This window comes from Acinonyx jubatus, chromosome E1 (assembly GCF_027475565.1).
Source record: "Acinonyx jubatus isolate Ajub_Pintada_27869175 chromosome E1, VMU_Ajub_asm_v1.0, whole genome shotgun sequence".
Classification (NCBI taxonomy): Eukaryota; Metazoa; Chordata; class Mammalia; order Carnivora; family Felidae; genus Acinonyx; species Acinonyx jubatus.
In genome coordinates, this window is record NC_069397.1 from 29,457,516 (window position 1) to 29,475,100 (window position 17,585).

Here is a 17,585-nt window from a genome sequence, read left to right on the forward strand (position 1 = left end):
CTCAGAAACAGAAGAAATCTCAAATCTCAGCCAGAGGGAGTAGGGGTAAGGGAGGAGCCTCGTGAGTTTGGAAATAAAGGGATAGAGAAATAGGAGGGCACATGCAGAAATGCACTGAAGACATTTAAACATGCATGCGGTGGAGGAAGGAGCAAGGTTCAGGTGTCCAAGCTCCTGGATGCAAGTAGGTGAGAATATTTGCCATTGGCAGCCTGCTGCTGTATTTTCAATACTTGGCAATAACTAGGTACGCAAGAGAAATTGCCCAAAGGCTATTGATCAATCAAGGGCCAACTGGTCAGATTTTTCTGATAATTGTGAAAACGATGCCCCAAATAATAACTCTTCCAAAGTTTCAGCAAGAAGTTTTTAAAAGCTGAGGCTAAAAAATGTGTGTCTTCATTGAGACTTGGAAAAACCAGCAGGTAAGCCAATTGCTGACAATTCTATTAGTTTATTACTTAATTGACATTTCTCCACACTGAAGACAGAGGGCTTGGAACCTGTCCTTGAAACAGCAAACCATCTTATGAAGAATCAAAAATATTTTTGACTTCTCCTATGAACTATATTTCAATAACATCAGGTTAGATATAAAGTATATTAGTATTATTTAATGCTTATGAAATAAAGTCATTCCCTCTGATAGCTAAGATTTCTTCTGTTGACAATTTTTCTTTCAAATACAATTAGGCATGTAGGAAATTATCAAAAATACTTGCCATTAGAAAAATTATCTTAATTCTTGTTAACCCTTGACCTCTTCTTATAAATTGGTAGGTTGAAGAGGCATGCATTTTACCAGTGTTGATTTTGATCGAGTGTACTGGCCATTTACAATATCCATTTAAAATGTTCAAATAGTTTGCAAAAGTACATACTATAAAATATTATTGTTTCAAGAGTAGAGGTCACGTTTAATACACCTTACATGATTCATCTGTACATTTACAGAGGTTTAAAGCACACAAAATTGTGCAGATAATGTACCGAAGTCTAAACTTTTACATACACTCAGTTGCATACGTAGCAACAAGATACATTAAGTTCTGAACAAATAACCAATGATCAGCCAAATCACTATGTACACATGAGGCAGGAAGCAGTTAAACACTGCCTAATAGAACGTCAAAAAATTACTTTTTCTATGAAACAGCCCTCCCCCACTACACACAGACACACAGACACACACACACACACACACACACACACACTCATATACACTTCTTTTTTCTATCACAACCATTAAACTGATGCTTGTGGCCACGTAGATGGGATATCCCAAACATCTGGTTGGTCACAGGGCAAGAAGTAACACAGCAACTCAGACAGACTTGAGAGAAAAATTTGCCAGATTTGGTTTTTATAAATCAGCTACCAGTTACTGTGAAAGCATATTCAGATTTTCATGTCGTGGACTGAAGGGAGAGGACCAAAGGGCATTAACTAATAGCTTGATAACATTTGCCACTAAGTTAAATATTGGCTTTTGCTAAAATAAAAAAAAATGTGTATATCTGGAGGGGAAGGACCCTGGGGTAATATTTAAAACAACCACAACAAACCTCCTACATCCTTTATCAAAATAGAATATTTTCACAATAGACTGTGAAACCTATTTGATGGTTAAACAAAACCAACTGTCTTTTTGAATAACTATTTTACAAATTCATTAATAATGGAAATAGAAGAAATAATTGAAAAAACCCACAAATATAACCACTGGGTACAGATGTGGTGGAAAAACCAGAGACCCGAAATATGGCAAAATCAGTGCTTCATAAACAGTCAATGGATTTTTCTAAAAATACTTTTTGCTAATGGCAAAGTTCAACACCTCAGAAAAACTCTGAATTAGGATCTTAGAATAAGTTTCCAAACTGCGCAACATAGTTTCAAATACACTACCCTTGTTGTTTGTAAGGCCTTGTTGAAGTTTAGCTTAACAGTCATAAGCCATGTGTTTGAACATCTTATGAGAGGGGGCCGGCAGAGAAACAAGTTTTTCCCTTGTTCACTCTACTACCTATGAAGAGGTATCATTGCTTTCCAAACAGCTCCCTTAAATTTTTCCTTAAAGGTATGACCAGGAGGAAAAAAAAAAAAAGTTTCAGGTTTGCGTCACTGAATCATCTGGGAAAATATTTAGACTTTTTAAAGTGATGATGTAGCCCTTTCAATTCTCTGAGAGTGTTCTCTTGTTAATTGATAACTACCCCCTCTGATTGGTATGTTACAATTCAATAAACAAACATACCAAGAGATGCACACTCCCGGCTGTAGCTCTGCTACAGACAAACTGGAGAGAATCGGCAGGTAATGGCATCATCTTTCCAACAGTATCAGTTTTAAGAAGCCAGTGACTTCTGTGTGCTGTTGACATAACTAGGGAACTTGAGTCCACTGCAGACCCCTTAACAGCTTGAGTTGATAGTTCTCCAAGAGAAAGTGAGTACGGCTTGGGTGGAGTGTGAGGAGCAGGCAGGGGGCAAGGGGTTGGGATTTTCTAGTATGCCTCTTTGTCTAAAGTTGCTGTCTTCAAGGGAAGAGGTGAGCAGTCCCCAGAGTGTACCTTTGTGTGGCAGGATAACAATAAATGAGAGGCCAATCCTCTTTCCCACTTGTCTGGCACGATCTCCTGGCAAGGATAGGGTGGGTGCTTGCCAGGTGGCTCCCAGACAAGGTCTTTTTAGGGGAGTACAACAAGGCTTCAGTCATTGCTTTTCATAAAGTGCTTTGGGATCCTTCAGGAATGGGGGCTGGAGGAATATTATTACTAACTGGCTTCAACTTTCAAACCAAATGGAACCATTCTATCCAGTGTAATTATTGCTTTGAGCATTAGTGAATGTTCTTAAAATGGAATGGGTCTCATCTTTAAGTACCCACTTCTTAAAATACCCACTCCCTAGAGTAAATGTTTTTAATTACTGTCTCCCAGTTCCCCTCACCAATTAAGAGGATGTGACAGCCTTGTAAATGGTTGCGAAGCATATACATTGGAGACTTGCATTTTCCAGGCTGTCTTCCCTTCTCAATAGCCAGCAAGAGTGAAATCAATGATCTCTAGCCCAACATGCCCTATGTCAGCCTGGCTGAGGAGACGGGCTGTTGCCTTTTCTAAAACTTCAAAGGGAAGATGTACAGTGACGATGGCTACACTCCTATCAGATTGTGAGCTCCTTGTGGCCTGGGAGTATGTTTCATACTTTGTTCTTTTGTTCTCTGTGGGACTTAGAATAGAGACAGGGACATGTGAGAGGGCCCTGGTCAACAACTTTTGAGCGTTTTCACAAATGATGAGAGCTGGATAACACAAGTGAGAGTTAAGCATGGTAGAAAAATTATGGAAAAGAAGACCCGGGACAGGAATATTTCCTCCAGAGGCTCCCAGTCTGGACTTAAAAAAAAAAAAAAAAAAGACAAAAAGTTCATCATATCCAAAACATAACAAAGCCATCAAGATAAAATAAAACAAATAAGCAAACAAAAAACTCCTCAGATGTTGTAAAGTGTCTGTAATGAGTGGCCTGGACAAATGAATAAAGGATTGTGAATTAGAGAACATAGTTGTCCCTTCCAGGAATCTAGAACAGGCTCACAAGATGTTGCAAAGTGGAGGTACAAGTGAAGGAAACCTGCTTGAACAAATGGCTAATTACTGAGGATATAACATCCACTTCTGTATAGGAATATTGCCAGGAAGATGCATTTTCAAGTGGACTATGCCCATTGAAATTGAATGTGCATTATTCATTTCATGGGAATGCATCTCTTTTCTTCGTAGAAGGTGAAAAAATAAACCATGTTCCCAATATCAGTTAGTGGGTTTGGATTTAATGCAATTTTACTTCATGAGTCATTATTTGGTCCAATGTGCCAGAATCTGAGGGTCCAGAAGGGTGGGTTGGTCTCTGCTTTTGCTGCCTGCTGAATGCCTCCCATCTAATTCACAGTCACAAATTTTGTTTCATGCCACCAGACAGGTCATGATCAGAGAATCACTTGGTTTCTTAGTTTTGGCAATTCCAGCATTCAACATATATAATCTTGTCCTATAATTAGAAATAAATAGAAATTGAGTGCAGGTGACTGTCATTCTTGTTATTAAAGGGGAGTCATGTGGTATGTAATTTTAAGTGACATTTCTCTAAATTTGCCTTTTAAGTAACTTAGCTTAGATGCCTGTTACGTGAAATTTGTATTTCCTGGCAACAAGGAGCTCTGTGATAATGGAAATTGTTAGGTAAAGGTTGAGAAAAGGAGTTGAATTTGGAATTAAAAGAGATAATCTACAAATTCAGTAAGTAGTCTACAGTCGATCAAAAGTTGACTAGGTGTGTACCAATTCCCAATGGGCCAACCTACTATAAAGGGAATGGTTCCGGGTTTTGACCCTAACTCTGAGACTACAGTGGCTCTGTGACCTTGAGCAAGTCACTTAACCTCTCTCGGCTTTGACTCATCTATAAACAAACGCAAGCACTTAGACTAATTTTATGGTTCTTTCTAACTCTAATACTCCATATACATAGAGTTCACTCAGAACAGAAGAAAACTGCATTTTAAAATACTTGCAGGCATAGAAAAGAAGCCACAGTGATTCTGCTCAAGATTCTCTGCGGTGAGGGGGTGGGGGGATGGGGGGTGGTGGTTCACTGAGTATAAAATCTCTTAAAAAAATAAAGATTGAGCTCTGGGCTTTCGTTTTCTAATGACCATAGGCCATGGGCCAAATCTGTACCTTTCCACCAGGGTAATTATTTATGTTTAAATCAAATGTTTTAAAAATGGAAGGGATCGGAATAACATTGTGAACAGGGGACTTTGTATGAACTCCCATGAGGAGGAATGGTAGAACTGTGAGGACAGGGGTAGGGCCCATAAAGAGCAATATTTAACCAAAATGCCTGTGAAGCAGAAAAGGACCATTTAGAATATCAGTAAACTGAATGAGTCTTGGCTCCAGGAAATGAGAGAAGGCTCATGCCTTTTTGGAATATGCAGTGTGATTTCTCTTTGATTTGGGTTTCTCATTTGTGAGAAAGGCAGGTGGGAGGCATTGAGACCAAAACACTTTTTTCAGGTGTCTCTAAGCAGTTTTGGAACCATTGACAGGGACTTCTGTCCCTGAGGATTTTCCCTGAGGCCAATGGGCCAGCTGACCTCAGAGCAAAGTGGACTTTGGAAGGGGTGAACTGAAAAGGGGAAGCCAGCAACCCAAGCCCTGGGCAATCTGTCCCATGACCTGTGATGTAGGGGTGAGTAAATGTGCCAGTGTGTCTGTAAGGACTTCATCAGCTGCCTGGCCATATCTGAAGGGCACTTTCTCATTCAATGACAATTCCATCACCTAAGAATCTAAGCAGATCCACCATCATTTTCAGAGACAAAGCCCCATGGACTTACTTATCTTAGGATTGTAGAAAAAATGCATTTTTGCCCATCTTTCTCTCCCACTCTCTGTCTTGTCTTTAACTGAGGCTTTCACTTAATTCAGCTATCTCCTTGCACCCTGAACAATACAAGGACCATTTTCATGCTTGAACGGGAGCTGAGTGTGCAGGAAGTCCTGCTTCCTGCCCTGTTTTACCTTTGCAAGACAAAGCTAGAAGCAAAGCATCCTCTACTTTTGCTTCTGGTGATTTCCACACAGCACTAAATGAAGAAAAGATCTGTTTTAGGCCTACCATCAGTGCTGATGGATAAATTTGATTTGGTGACCAACTGAGAACCCTGCACTTTGGAATGACTTGGCTTGGCTGACTGGGAACCCAGGTCAAGTCCACTTGACTTTGTGCCCTGAAGACGCAACCTGGGCTTCTTTCCCTTAAACTCTTCTGAAGGTTTAGAACGGAAGGAAAAACAATGCTAATCTTACTTTCATCTCTAGAACTCCTCCCCATCAATCACAAATTCAAGAAAGAGCCCTAAACCCAAAGGTCAGATTACAGAGCCAGCTGCAGAACTGAGGTGGCTCTTTAGGCTGCCCTACTTCAGCCATGGGTGCCCCTAAATAGTCCAGGACTCCATGTTGACACAAAAGTTCTTGTATGCCCTGAACCGGGAACAACACTGGCAACTCTCACTTCCACCTAACTCTATCCTAAAAAAAAAAAAAAAAAAAAAAAGGGACTTGAACCTGTAACCTTTGGAATTTTAACATTTCAAACCATTTGAAAAGGGTTGGGGACACAGTGGGGGCCGGGCTGGAGGGAGAGTGATGGAGAATGCAGGGATTTGCTATGGATCAGGACAGCCAGTTGCAGGACTCCCTAAAGCATGCTGCTGAGTATTTCTGACACAGGGGAGGTGGTGGGGCCTTCGGGGCTCGTCTCCGAGCCGGTGGGGCTGGGTAGGGCCGAGTGGCCCCCGGGGGCCGGGCTCAAGGCAGCCCAGGGCTTTGCGTCCACCAGGGCCGCGCGGTAGGGCTCCACGTAGATGCGACGTACAGCAGGCCTCGCATCCTGGAGGCTGCTCTTCCCCTCCTCAGGGAGGCTTGCGGCGTGGGCCAGAACCAGGCCCCGGGACCCAACGGGGGAAGGTCCCAGCCGCTCAGCCTCCGCGGGCTCCTGGGTCAGGGCGCAGGCCCGAGACACGTGCTGCGTGTAAACGCCGTCGGAGAGCGAGAGCGATTGCGTCTCGCTGTGCATGCGCAGCCAGCGGTGGTGGCGGCTGAAGCCGCCATAGTGCTGGTGCTTAGCCGGCTTCCGCTTTCCCAGGAAGCCCAGCGGCGGCCTGGCGCTCGGCGCCATCTTGGCGTGGTTCTTGGGAGTGAAGCCGGTGAGGGTCAGGCTGTGGAGGACTTCGGCACACGAGTGGTCGGGATCCGGCCCCGGGGGCCGGCCTTGGGGGTCCTGGCCCGATCCCAGAGGACTCTTCATGTCATGCACCTGCAGAACGTCGGGGGCGCTGCCACTTAGGCCGCTGAGAGCCTGCTGGGCGATATCCTGTGATGACAGGTAGACCAGGTCCAGGTCTCGGGGGCTCAGGGCATCACTGGAGTCGTAGTCGCTGTCAGTGGGGAGGAAGACTTCTGAGCAGCCTTCTTCATCAGAGCAGGGCTGTGAATCTACAGAGCCAGAGACCCAGGTTAGAAAAGAGAGAGAAACTCTTAGCTGGGGCCTGCTTCTTGGGCATAGTATCCATGTGGTTGAGCCCTCCCCACCCCTGTGCCTAGAAGGGTCCTGTGCTTTGTTAACGGTCTACCTCTTGAAGGTAGCAATCATTTTTGAACAAGGGACCCCACGCTTTGGTTTTGCACAGGGCTCTATAAATTATGTAATGAGTCCTGTGCTTAGCTTAAAGGAAAGGGAGAGGAACTCGGGACAGGTCCAACCTGGACAGCGGCAGAGCGGAACGTGCCCTTATTCTCCCTGTACGCTTTTATTATTTGCTGGGCTTGTACAGAGGCTGAAACAGTTTAAAAAATTGCATGCTACTCATTTATTCATTTCCTATCCTTATTTCAGAGATGAGCTTTGCATTCGATAAAGTAGCAGGAACTTAAAAGGAGGAGGGAAGAAGAGGTGGAACTATGGGGATTGAAGTCTGGGAAACAGTTTCAGATCTTAGCTGTCCTCCACCTACTTGTTCTGTGATCTTGGGAAGGCTACTTAACTTCTTTGAGGTTCAGTTTCTTTATCTGTAAAATGGGAATGATAATAAAACTTCTTACCTAGGATGACTAAGGTATAAATCAATTATGTTTATAAATATTTACCTAGTTGTCAGGTGTTTAAAAAGGAAAAAAAAAAAGGCCAAAGAAAAAACAAAAACGGAAGTAAAATGACAGGCAGAAATAAGCCTCAAAGTGCATACTATAGTGACCATAAATGAGCCACAACTTTAATTCTAAAGATATTTATCATTTAATGCACTCATTATTTATATCTATTCCCCCCCCCCCCCCCAATCAGATGGTATGTTACTGTGGAGCAAGGATGTCTTAAAAATGCTTTGAATTCCCACAGAACTCATCCCAACATAGGTAGTTGGTACATACATGCTAATTTAAAAACATGCAAGTTCTCTTAAAAAGAAAAACTGCTAATCTACAAATCAGGCAATCTCAATAAAAAAAAAATATCTGTAGGATTTTTGAAAGGAATTTAGTAAACTGATGTTTAAAGTCACCTGGAAGAGAAAATTTATGAGAACAGCCAGCTTTTTTTTTAAGTTTATTTATTTTGAGAGAGAGAGAGAGAGAGAGAGTGAGCGAGCTTGTGAGTGCTCACAGGAATGGTATAGGGGCAGAGAGAGGGAGAGAGAGAATCTTGATCCCATGAATCGTGAGATCATGACCTGAGATGAAATCAAGCGTTGGAGGCCTAACTGACTGAGCCACTCAGGTGCCCCCCACCCTTTAAAAGATACAATAGGGAGGAGCCTGATTTCTGATTTACCAGATATCAAAAAATACTACGGAGTTTTGACAACTAAAACTTTGTAGTATTGGTGTATAAATGGGCAGATGGATTTATAGAACAGAAAAGTAAAGTCCAGAAATAGTTTTAATTCTTTAATAGTTTAATATCTTTAATATCTTTAAAAAACTTTAATATCTTTAATAGTTTTAAAGATAATATTCCAAAGTAAGGGAGTAGATAGATAGATCTTCAGGATATAGTGTTGGGACAATTGGTTATCCCTTTAGTAAAATAATTAGAGACAATCCTACCTTATAGCATATATAAAAATAAATTTCATGCAGCTTAAATGTAACAGGCAAACCCTTCAAGTAATAGAAGACGATATGTTTGTAATTTTGTGGTGGCAGGGTCTTTGTAAGCAAGACAAAATCCCAGAAGTCAGAGAATTGGCTGCTAAATTTGACTACATCAGAGTTTAATACTTTGTAAAACAAATGATACTATAAACAAAGTAAAAAGGTAAGAGATAGATTGGAAGAAAACTGTGATAATATGTATAACAAAAGATTAATAACCAGAATATCTAAAGAACTTCTCTAAATCCATAAAAAGACCATCCAGATGGGCAGATGATAACCCGTCCTTCAAAGAATAATTAATACAAATGGTCAATAAACATAATAAAGATGTTCAACCTAGATAGACTGTAATTACTAACTAGGTGGTAGTTAGGGAAATGCAGGTTGAAACAACAAGGCATGTTTTTGCCTATCAGATTTGCTAAAAATGAAAAGAGGGATACTCTCATGTGTTGTTGATGTGTGGGAAGTCAGGGATGCTCATATAGTGATGGTGTGATCAACTAGTACCGTTCTGCCAATAGCATTTTTAAGTAGACTATATTAAAAATGTGCATATCATTTGTCCCAGCAAGTTCTTTTTTAGATATCTATGTTTGAGAAATTGTCAGTGTGTATACACGGAGGCATTTACAAGCTGTTTACTGCAGTGGGATTTATAATAGTGAAAATAAGAAATAATCCTGTGGCTGAGACTGCTGTGAGGGAAGACTTAGAGGCACCAAAGTATTAGGAAAAGAAAAATCACTTAAGAAAAATAGCTTACTTGCAAAGTTCTGTGAGGGAGTCCAACTTCAGGACTGGCTTGCTGATTAAAAAATACAACAGGTATTTAAAGTAAAAACCCACAGGAATACAAGGTTATAGTTACTTTGTTCATGGTGGGAAATCGGACATGGTTATCATAAGAATATTGCAGACTCCAGGGAAAAATTTTGTTTTGTAAGGGAATTAGTAATTTACACAAACAGGATTAAAGTTTCTTCTATTTTAGGAAGTAGAACCAGATGTAATCCTTTTCTTTTCTTTCTTTCCTTCTTTCTTGGCTTGTTTGTTTATTTCAGGGTCAGGTTGTGAAGTGCTTCATTTTCTTTTCTTTCTCTTTTTCCTGACTATGGAAGATGATGTGTGTGCTTACTCATTGGCAGGGCAAGATTTCAGTTTTTCTCTCTAACTGCTGGCTGCTACCCAATATCTATTATCCTTTTTTGGTTACAAATCTTAAATTTCCTTTGAGACAGCAATGCACTCATGTGAAAGACTGAATTTTTCAGCTTCCCTTTCAGCTAGGTATGGCCATATAACTAAGTTCTGGCCAATGATGTAGAACTGAAAGTATTGTGTGAAACTTCTGGAAGTCTGCAAAAAGGGAGCTGGCTTAGCTCTGAGGTAGGCCCCTTTTTTTTTCTCTTTCCTTTCAGTTGCCTGTAACAAGATGTGTTGGCTAGGCTCATAAGGCAACCTTGGGAGAAAAAGCCATATGCTAGTGTGGTGGAGGTGAAAAATGGAGCATGGAGTCTGAAGACCATGGAGTCCACGTACCAACAATGAATTGTCTACGTGTGGGCTTCTTTCACACGAGAGAAATAAAGTATCTTGTGTGTATGACACTCCTTTTGGATTTTCCGTAACATGGATCCAAACTTAATTCTAACTGATGCATACTAAATGTCTACTATCAGGAGAATCGGTTAAAACTTTGGGCACATCTGTATAGTGGAATATTATCCAGAAGCTACAAAGAATGAGATCAATCCATATACTGTTCTTAAATAATGTCTACCAAAAAGGACTCCCTTTTCTACTTTTCTGAGTTCTACTCATCTGTTCAAGGTTTCCCTCAAAAATAGCCTTCTTTAATAAGAAGCATTCCTCAACTGCCCCAGAAAAGATTGCTGCCTTCTCTGCACTTCTCTAACATTTCTTGCTTTTATTGTCCTTTGGCACTTAGCCTGTATAGACTTGTATTATTAGTTGTCTTTTTTAATGCAAATATAACATCCTGGATTCCTGGTTAAATCAGAGCCCTCTTAGGGCAAATATATTTAATTCATCCATTCATTCAACAATGAAGATTCTGTTTTGCTTGAGCTCCTGCTATAACAGAAACAGTGTGCTTGGTGCCAGAGTGAATATGAAATTAATAAGAAATGATCTGTCTCCAGGGAGTTTACTGTTGTAATGGAAGTATAGGGCATATATGCATCTATGAGACTGGTAGAACATACATTTTATAAGAGAAGTTTAGCAAATATGATGCAGGTTTATAGGAAAGAGATCACATTTCAGTGGGACAGGATTGATAAAATACTCCATCATCTTTTATTTATTTTTTCCTTCATGTAAATAACTGTTCGTTTGTTTGTTCACTTATTTATTTAGGGGGATGGAGGGAGGGAGGGAGCAGAGAGAGAGGGAGAGAGAATTTCAAGCAGGGTCCATGCTCAGAAAGGAGCCCGACGTGGGGCTCGATCTCATGACGGTGAGATAATGACCTGAGCTGATACCAAGAGTCAGATGCTCAACAAATAAGCCACTGAGGCACCCCATAAATTAATTTATTTCTTCATCCTCTTTGAAAAAGTGGTTTAGGCAGCTATTAATAATAAATATGCAAATGATGAGAGGATTAGAAACCAGAGAAGAAGAGGAAACAGTTCAAGTAGTCTATTTGACTGTGATATGGGAACAGGAGGAATTTTGGAAAAGTGAGGCTACAAAAGTAAGATGCCAGCAGTTGCACTCTTGGGAATTTATCTTAGGAAAATTAAGACTATTTTCATGCAGGACTGTGTATGTGAATGTTCATAGCAATTTTATTTGTATTATCCCTAAACTGGAAGCTACCCAAATGTCCTTAAGTGAATGAATTGTTAAATAAACTGTGGTACATCCATTCTATGGAATACTACTTATCAATAAAAATAAAGAATTCAATTTATGTAACATTCATGAAATGATTATAGAGCTGGAGAATAGATAGTAGTAGCCAGGGGTAGGGATGGGGGGATGAGTAAGGGGGAAAAGAAGGAGTTTTGTGGTGATGGTACAGTTGAATATTTTGGTTATGGTAGTGATTACCCAAGTACACGTGTGAAACAAGAGCTATGCAAGGGAGCCTGAGTGCTTGTGTGCATCTGCATGCACACGGTTACACACATGCATGCACAAGTGTGTATACATAACTAGTGAAATCTGGATAAGCTGTATGGATTGTACCAGCTTCTTGGTTTTGATATTATACAAGAGCTGTGTAAGTTGTTGATGTTGGAGAAGTTGGGGGAAGGGTACATGGGAATTCCTGTACATTTCTTTGCAACCTACTGTTTCTCTATTTCAAAATAAATGGCCAAAAGAGAGAATTTAATTTTTTAAAAGGTAGGGTGGAGCCAGAAGTGAGTAGTAAATCTTAGATAAGGATTGTACCTAATTTTGTACTCAGTGAGTAAGCTATTGAAGAATTTTGTACTCAATGAGTAGCTATTGAAGAATTTTGAAGAAGTAATTGACAAGAGGTGTGATTTAGGATAATTATGTAGCAGGTTGGATATAAGAGGAATTGGATGGAGAGGAAACAGACAGCAGGGAGGCCAATGAGAAGGCTGTGGTCCAAGCTATGTTTCTTTTAAATATTTATCTTTTTCAGGTTGTGGGGCTGTGTAAGAGTGGTGGTTATGTGGAGGAAAATAGAAATCCAGGAAAATTATTCAAAGATGTTTACCAGGCATGTATTTTGTGCTAGGCAGATATGGTATCTGCTTTTACACAGTGCACAGAGAAAGGATTAAATAAGTAAAAAAAAAAAACAAAAAACAAAAAAAAACCCCACATAAGGTTAATTTCAGATAGTGCAAAGTTCTGTGAAGAAAATGAAACTGGGTTTCAGCTAGAGAGTGACTTGGGAGGAAGGTTCTTTTGCTAATGTAGCTAAGGGAGGAATCCCTGTAGAAAAGGGAGTCTAGGTAAGATGTTAATGATTGGAAGGAACCAGCTATGTGAAAGGTTGAGGAAAAAGTGCTCCAGACAACTTGGAGAGGCAAGTGTAAAGGCCCTGCAGTGACTAGCAGGTTTCAAGGCTTAGTGTCTGAATGATAGTATCAGCATTAAACCAGAGGAGTTAAATTGCATCAGGGTTAGGCAGTAGATTTGGGTTGGGTTGGGCAGTAGAAGAGATGGTAAATTTAATTTGGGACAGATTAAGCTTGAGAGGTTGGCCAAGATATCCCTGGAGGAGATGGGATGGGAGCCTGATGCGTTGCAAGGTTGGGGGAAGATGTTTGTGGGTAGAGGAGGAACCACTGGAGAGGGAACTGTTAAAGATAGAAGAACGGTAGGTTAACGGACATAACAAGAAGTGGTCACTTGTGAGCACCAGTGCTGGCATTGGTTTTTGGTGAAAAAGTTGGAAGGACATGAGGTAGGGAAGAAGATAGATTATAAAGAGATTTTCAAGTTAAAAGGAGTGAATTGGATAACGGCTTGGGCTGAACGGCTTTAATAATCTTAAAACAAGTTTTAGAGAGCACTTTTTCTCCTCCTTTGTGAGAAAAATTGGGTACTGCCAGGAATAGGGTCTCGGAACTATCAGCTGTTTTTGATGATGACAGCAACAGGTGCCATCGTTGTGATGAAGAAGAGAGGTTAACTGAAGATTTGAAACTGGGCTGGAAATAAGATCCAAAGAATTGACTTTAGTTGAACTTCCTTCTCTATCTGGTCAGTATTGTCTACTCAGCTGTCCACATGTATTCATTTGTGTCTACAATAGTAATGACATTTTCTTAGTGCTTACTGTGGGCCAGCCATTATGCTAAGTATTCTAGGTGCTTTATCCTATTTAATGCTTATAACAATTCTAATTTTGCAGATAAGAATACATACTAAAGCTTAGGCTCATTAAATTTTCTAATTCATGTACAGTTGGTAAGTAGCAGGATAGAAACTCGCCTGCAGATTTGTCTCCAAAGGCCTGCCATGCTCCTATGCACTTTAGCATTTTTTTTTTTTTTTAACGTTTATTTTTGAGACAGAGAGAAAGAGCGAGCGCCTGGGCAAGGGGCAGACAGAGAAGGGGACAGAGGATCGAAAGTGGGCTCTGTGCTGACACTTAACCAACTGAGCCACTCAGGTGCCCCCACTGTAGCATTTTCATGGCTTTCCATGGAAGCTTCCTGAGGGCCGGGACCTCGTTACCTAATCTACTTTGTGTGGGACGCACACTGAGTTACATTAATTCAACTTTTAGTAAGAGCTTCTTGATATTGCTGCTGTTAGAGAAACATGTTAAGCTTTATATTAGTTTCCTGGGGCTGCTATAGCAAATCCCCACACACTGGGTGGCTTATAACAACAGAAATTTATTCTCTCACAGCCCTGGAAGCCAGAAGTCTGAAATCAAGGTGTCATTTGTGCTGGACTCCCTCCCTCTGGAGGCTCTAGGGAAGAGTGCTTTCTTGCCATTTCCAGCTGTTGGTGTTCTTTGTGGGGCATCACTCCCATATCTACTTCTGTCTTCATATAGACTCTTCTGTCTCTTGTAAGGACACTTGTCATGGGATTTAGGGCCCACCCTGATAATCCAGGATGATCTCAAGATCCTTAATTACATGTGTACCCAGACCCTTTCTCCAAATAAGGTCACATTCACAGGTTATGGGGGTTCGGACATGAACATAATCGTTTTAGGGCCACCATTAAATCCACTAGAAGTCTGATAGTAAATATGACTGTAACTATAAGCAATTGCTGAGGAGTTTGTGGCACTTTCTTTCCCTTTCCAGCCCACAGTCAGGTAAAACACTCTGCAAGAGCAGTTTATACTTTGACCTCTCAGCATACAAATAGTGAACATTTATTGTTTGCAGGGGACTGAGGAGTATATGAAGGTGTGCTTCAAAGGTCTGACCTTCTAATTTTCAATGGGGAATCCTATTTTAAGACTCCCAGGGAGAGCCTGTGCTGATTCCTTCAGGTAAAGTTAGTTGCTCCGTTCTCTTGGCTCTTATGGCATTTTATTTATATCTCTGTTACTGCATTTATCAAGGTTTATTATAAACTATTCATTTACATGTTTATCTCCATTATTGAACTATGAACTCCAGAAGGCATACACTATGTCTTATTTATTTCTGCTCAGTAAATGTTGAAGAAGTCAGGCAGTGAAGGAATGGACCAAAGAAGGAGTCAAGCAAAGGGGCATGCAGAATCTTCTGTATTTTCTAGATCATCTAATCTGAACATTGACATTTGAGCAGGCCATGAGGATCTCCTAACAAGACTGCAACTTAATTATCATTGTATTATTCGCTTCTTGTGCTATTTCTGTTGCATACAAAGCTTTCAGTAAAATAAGTTATGTTGAGTTGATTGAAACTAAAATAAATATTGAAATCTGGGAGCATAAAGAATTGTGAGATTTGATTGCCTCTTAAAAACAATACTGAAAGCAGCCTGGAAAGAGCTAATTTACGTAATCTGCCATAGAAATTCCTGAAAACAGTCACCTAAATTATTTTGTTTCATATTTGGTGATGCTTGACTTAAGGGTCAGCCTAGTTGTAGCAGAAAGAACAACTGTCTTAAAATCCGACAAACCTGGGCTGAAGTCTTATCTTGCTCCTTGACCGTGTATCTGATCTTGAGCAAATCACTTAGCCCCTCTGAACCTTTCTTCCTCTACAGCATGTCGGTATTATATTGCGTATCTTCACAGGTGCCAGGATGATTAAATTAGATTGTTAGAAACACTTTAAGTGCCTTCCTACCCTTAAATACTGAGAAAATAACTAGAAAACGTTATCAAGAGGTGACTCATTAAAATATAGACCAGTAATCAGATAAACTTCAAGACTTTGCTGTGAGAATGCTGTTGATAATAAAGGAGAACAATAATCTCTCGTATGGTGTCTTGTGTTGGTGGTGATCTAGTTCAGTACTGTATTTCCTGACCTAGATTTAGCAGTGAATTTGTAAATGATATAACTAACTTCTTTACCATAGCTCCTAGGAGCAAGAGACATAGGAGATAAATTAAAAGAAGAGCTGGTTGTAACTGTCATAACCCAAGGAGAGGGAAAAAAGGCTTGGGTATGGAGTGGTAAATATTATCTTGTCGTTTCATGGACCCACAGTTGGGAAACACTGTTCTAGTAGGAATCTAAATATTTGACTTCCATGGTGGTTGTATTATTTATTATAAGACTTAGTGGAACCTATTGCTTAGAGTGGGATACCCCTCCCAGAACAAGCTGGGAAAATCTCCAGGATGCCAGCCAGGGCACTGAGGAGAGTTTCCAGGGACTTAGGCCACTGCCACTCCCTCCCTTCCTGGAAAAGAATGCAAAGTGCAGCTTCCATCCCCAGATCCAGGCCATATGCTCCATTAAGCATTGTAGGCACCTTGCCCAGTTGTTATTTTAATAAACCTGGTTGTGCTCCTCAATTTCCCTTACAGGGCCCACTGGGCAGGCTAGCATTGGTAGAACCTTGTGTTTCCCCTCTGACTGACCCAGGAGCTGTTTGATGAAAGTTCTGCCCATAGTATTAGTGCTGGCTTAGGAAGCTTGGCCTTTTTGCCATTGTAATGGGTGTTGCAATTCCTGGTCTCTGTGGCTCAGGCCAACAACAGCAGAGTAGAGTTGATGTGGATTTTGAGGGCGTTATGTAGAGATGACATTTCAGGAAAGAATAATTGATTTAAAGCTATTGCCTTTCTCTTAAAGGCAGGGGGCATGGCAGGACAGAAAGAAAGGAATAATAAGCAATATTTGCCCTAAAATCTATCTTCACATTTTTAATGTATCAGTGTCCAAATTTGTACTTTTTTGTGTGCTTCATTGAATCTGTTTCCACTGTGTTTGAGTAGAATTTAAATAACTTATAAATGAAGAATTTAAATAAATGGGGAGAACCTCAGGGATTTGTTCACCTTCTAATTTACCAAGAGAAATAACATCTTCAGATTCCTGCTGATTTTCTGAACTGTTTAGTTTATACTGTAATGATCTTAAAATCATCTGGAAAAAGGTTACCAGATTGGAAGATCAGAATAATCTTCAAATGCATCTGAAGGAAACAACACCCCCCTCCCCTCTGTTGCCTCACCCATGTGTCACTAGGAGAAATAGCAGTATCGGAAAAAAAAATTGCTGCTGCCTGTGACCACTGTACCCACAGAAAAGGAGTGGGAGAGAAAATACACATGTGATGGACCAAATCATTCCACCCCCTGCCATGAGTTGCCTTTCTTAGGAGCCAACTTTCCCCCTTGGGTCCTTGGGAGATGCTTAATTTTAATTGACTCGGAGGAGTTCTACTTTGTGTTTGAAAACCACACAGAAATGGGAAGTTAAAGAGTTCCACCCACCCCCCCCCCACCCCCCCCCCCCCCCGCACACAGATATACACAAACAAATCCAAGGTGCTCCACAGGCTTAAAACAGAATCTTGGGTTGGCAGGTTTGTGATAGGCTCTGTATTTCCAGCCAGCTCCTCAGAAGTTAGGTGAACCCTACCCACGCAGAATGGAATTGTATTGCAAAGTTTGCTCTCTGAGCAACCCACTGGAGATGTTTCTCTAAATTGGATTTTTTCCTCTTTGTAAATGGTTTCCAAATAAAAGTAGCCACACTAGTGCAGAGGCTAGAGTATGTAGGAGCAGATTTCATTGCTCTGAAATGCTTTTGCTTTTGTGAGGGGATCTGACCACTGAATGCTTCTCCAAGCTCTCAACTGTTTCCTTGTCACTGGGTTCCATTTTTCATTTGCTTCCCTCCACGTCTTTGTGTTTCACAGCCCATGGAATCTTGGCTTCAGAGAAATAAATGGACCCAAGAGAGAGTTACATTTTAAGCAA

The 17,585-nt window shown here is 40.7% G+C and overlaps 1 protein-coding gene and 1 long non-coding RNA gene across 7 annotated transcripts in view; one reads left to right on the forward strand and one right to left on the reverse strand.

The window, feature by feature from the left end:
* Positions 1-1,186: 1,186 nt before the first annotated feature.
* ANKFN1 (ankyrin repeat and fibronectin type III domain containing 1) overlaps positions 1,187-17,585 on the reverse strand; it is a 459,993-nt gene continuing 443,594 nt past the window's right edge. For 4 of the 5 annotated variants that reach the window (XM_053211568.1, XM_053211569.1, XM_027034178.2 and 1 more), the window contains one exon: positions 1,187-7,072. In XM_053211568.1, the coding sequence (XP_053067543.1) occupies positions 6,276-7,072 (797 nt within the window). In that variant the 3' untranslated portion in view covers positions 1,187-6,275. The remainder of the gene's footprint in view (positions 7,073-17,585) is intronic. The other variant, XM_053211570.1, reaches the window with a different exon arrangement.
* Positions 6,612-16,976, forward strand: LOC113592641 (uncharacterized). 2 transcript variants are annotated; one of them, XR_008293965.1, is made up of 3 exons: positions 6,612-7,092; positions 14,596-14,702; positions 14,833-16,976. It is a non-coding gene; the product is annotated as an uncharacterized LOC113592641 (long non-coding RNA). The 2 variants fall into 2 exon arrangements; XR_003412561.2 differs by having other exon boundaries at positions 6,620-6,962.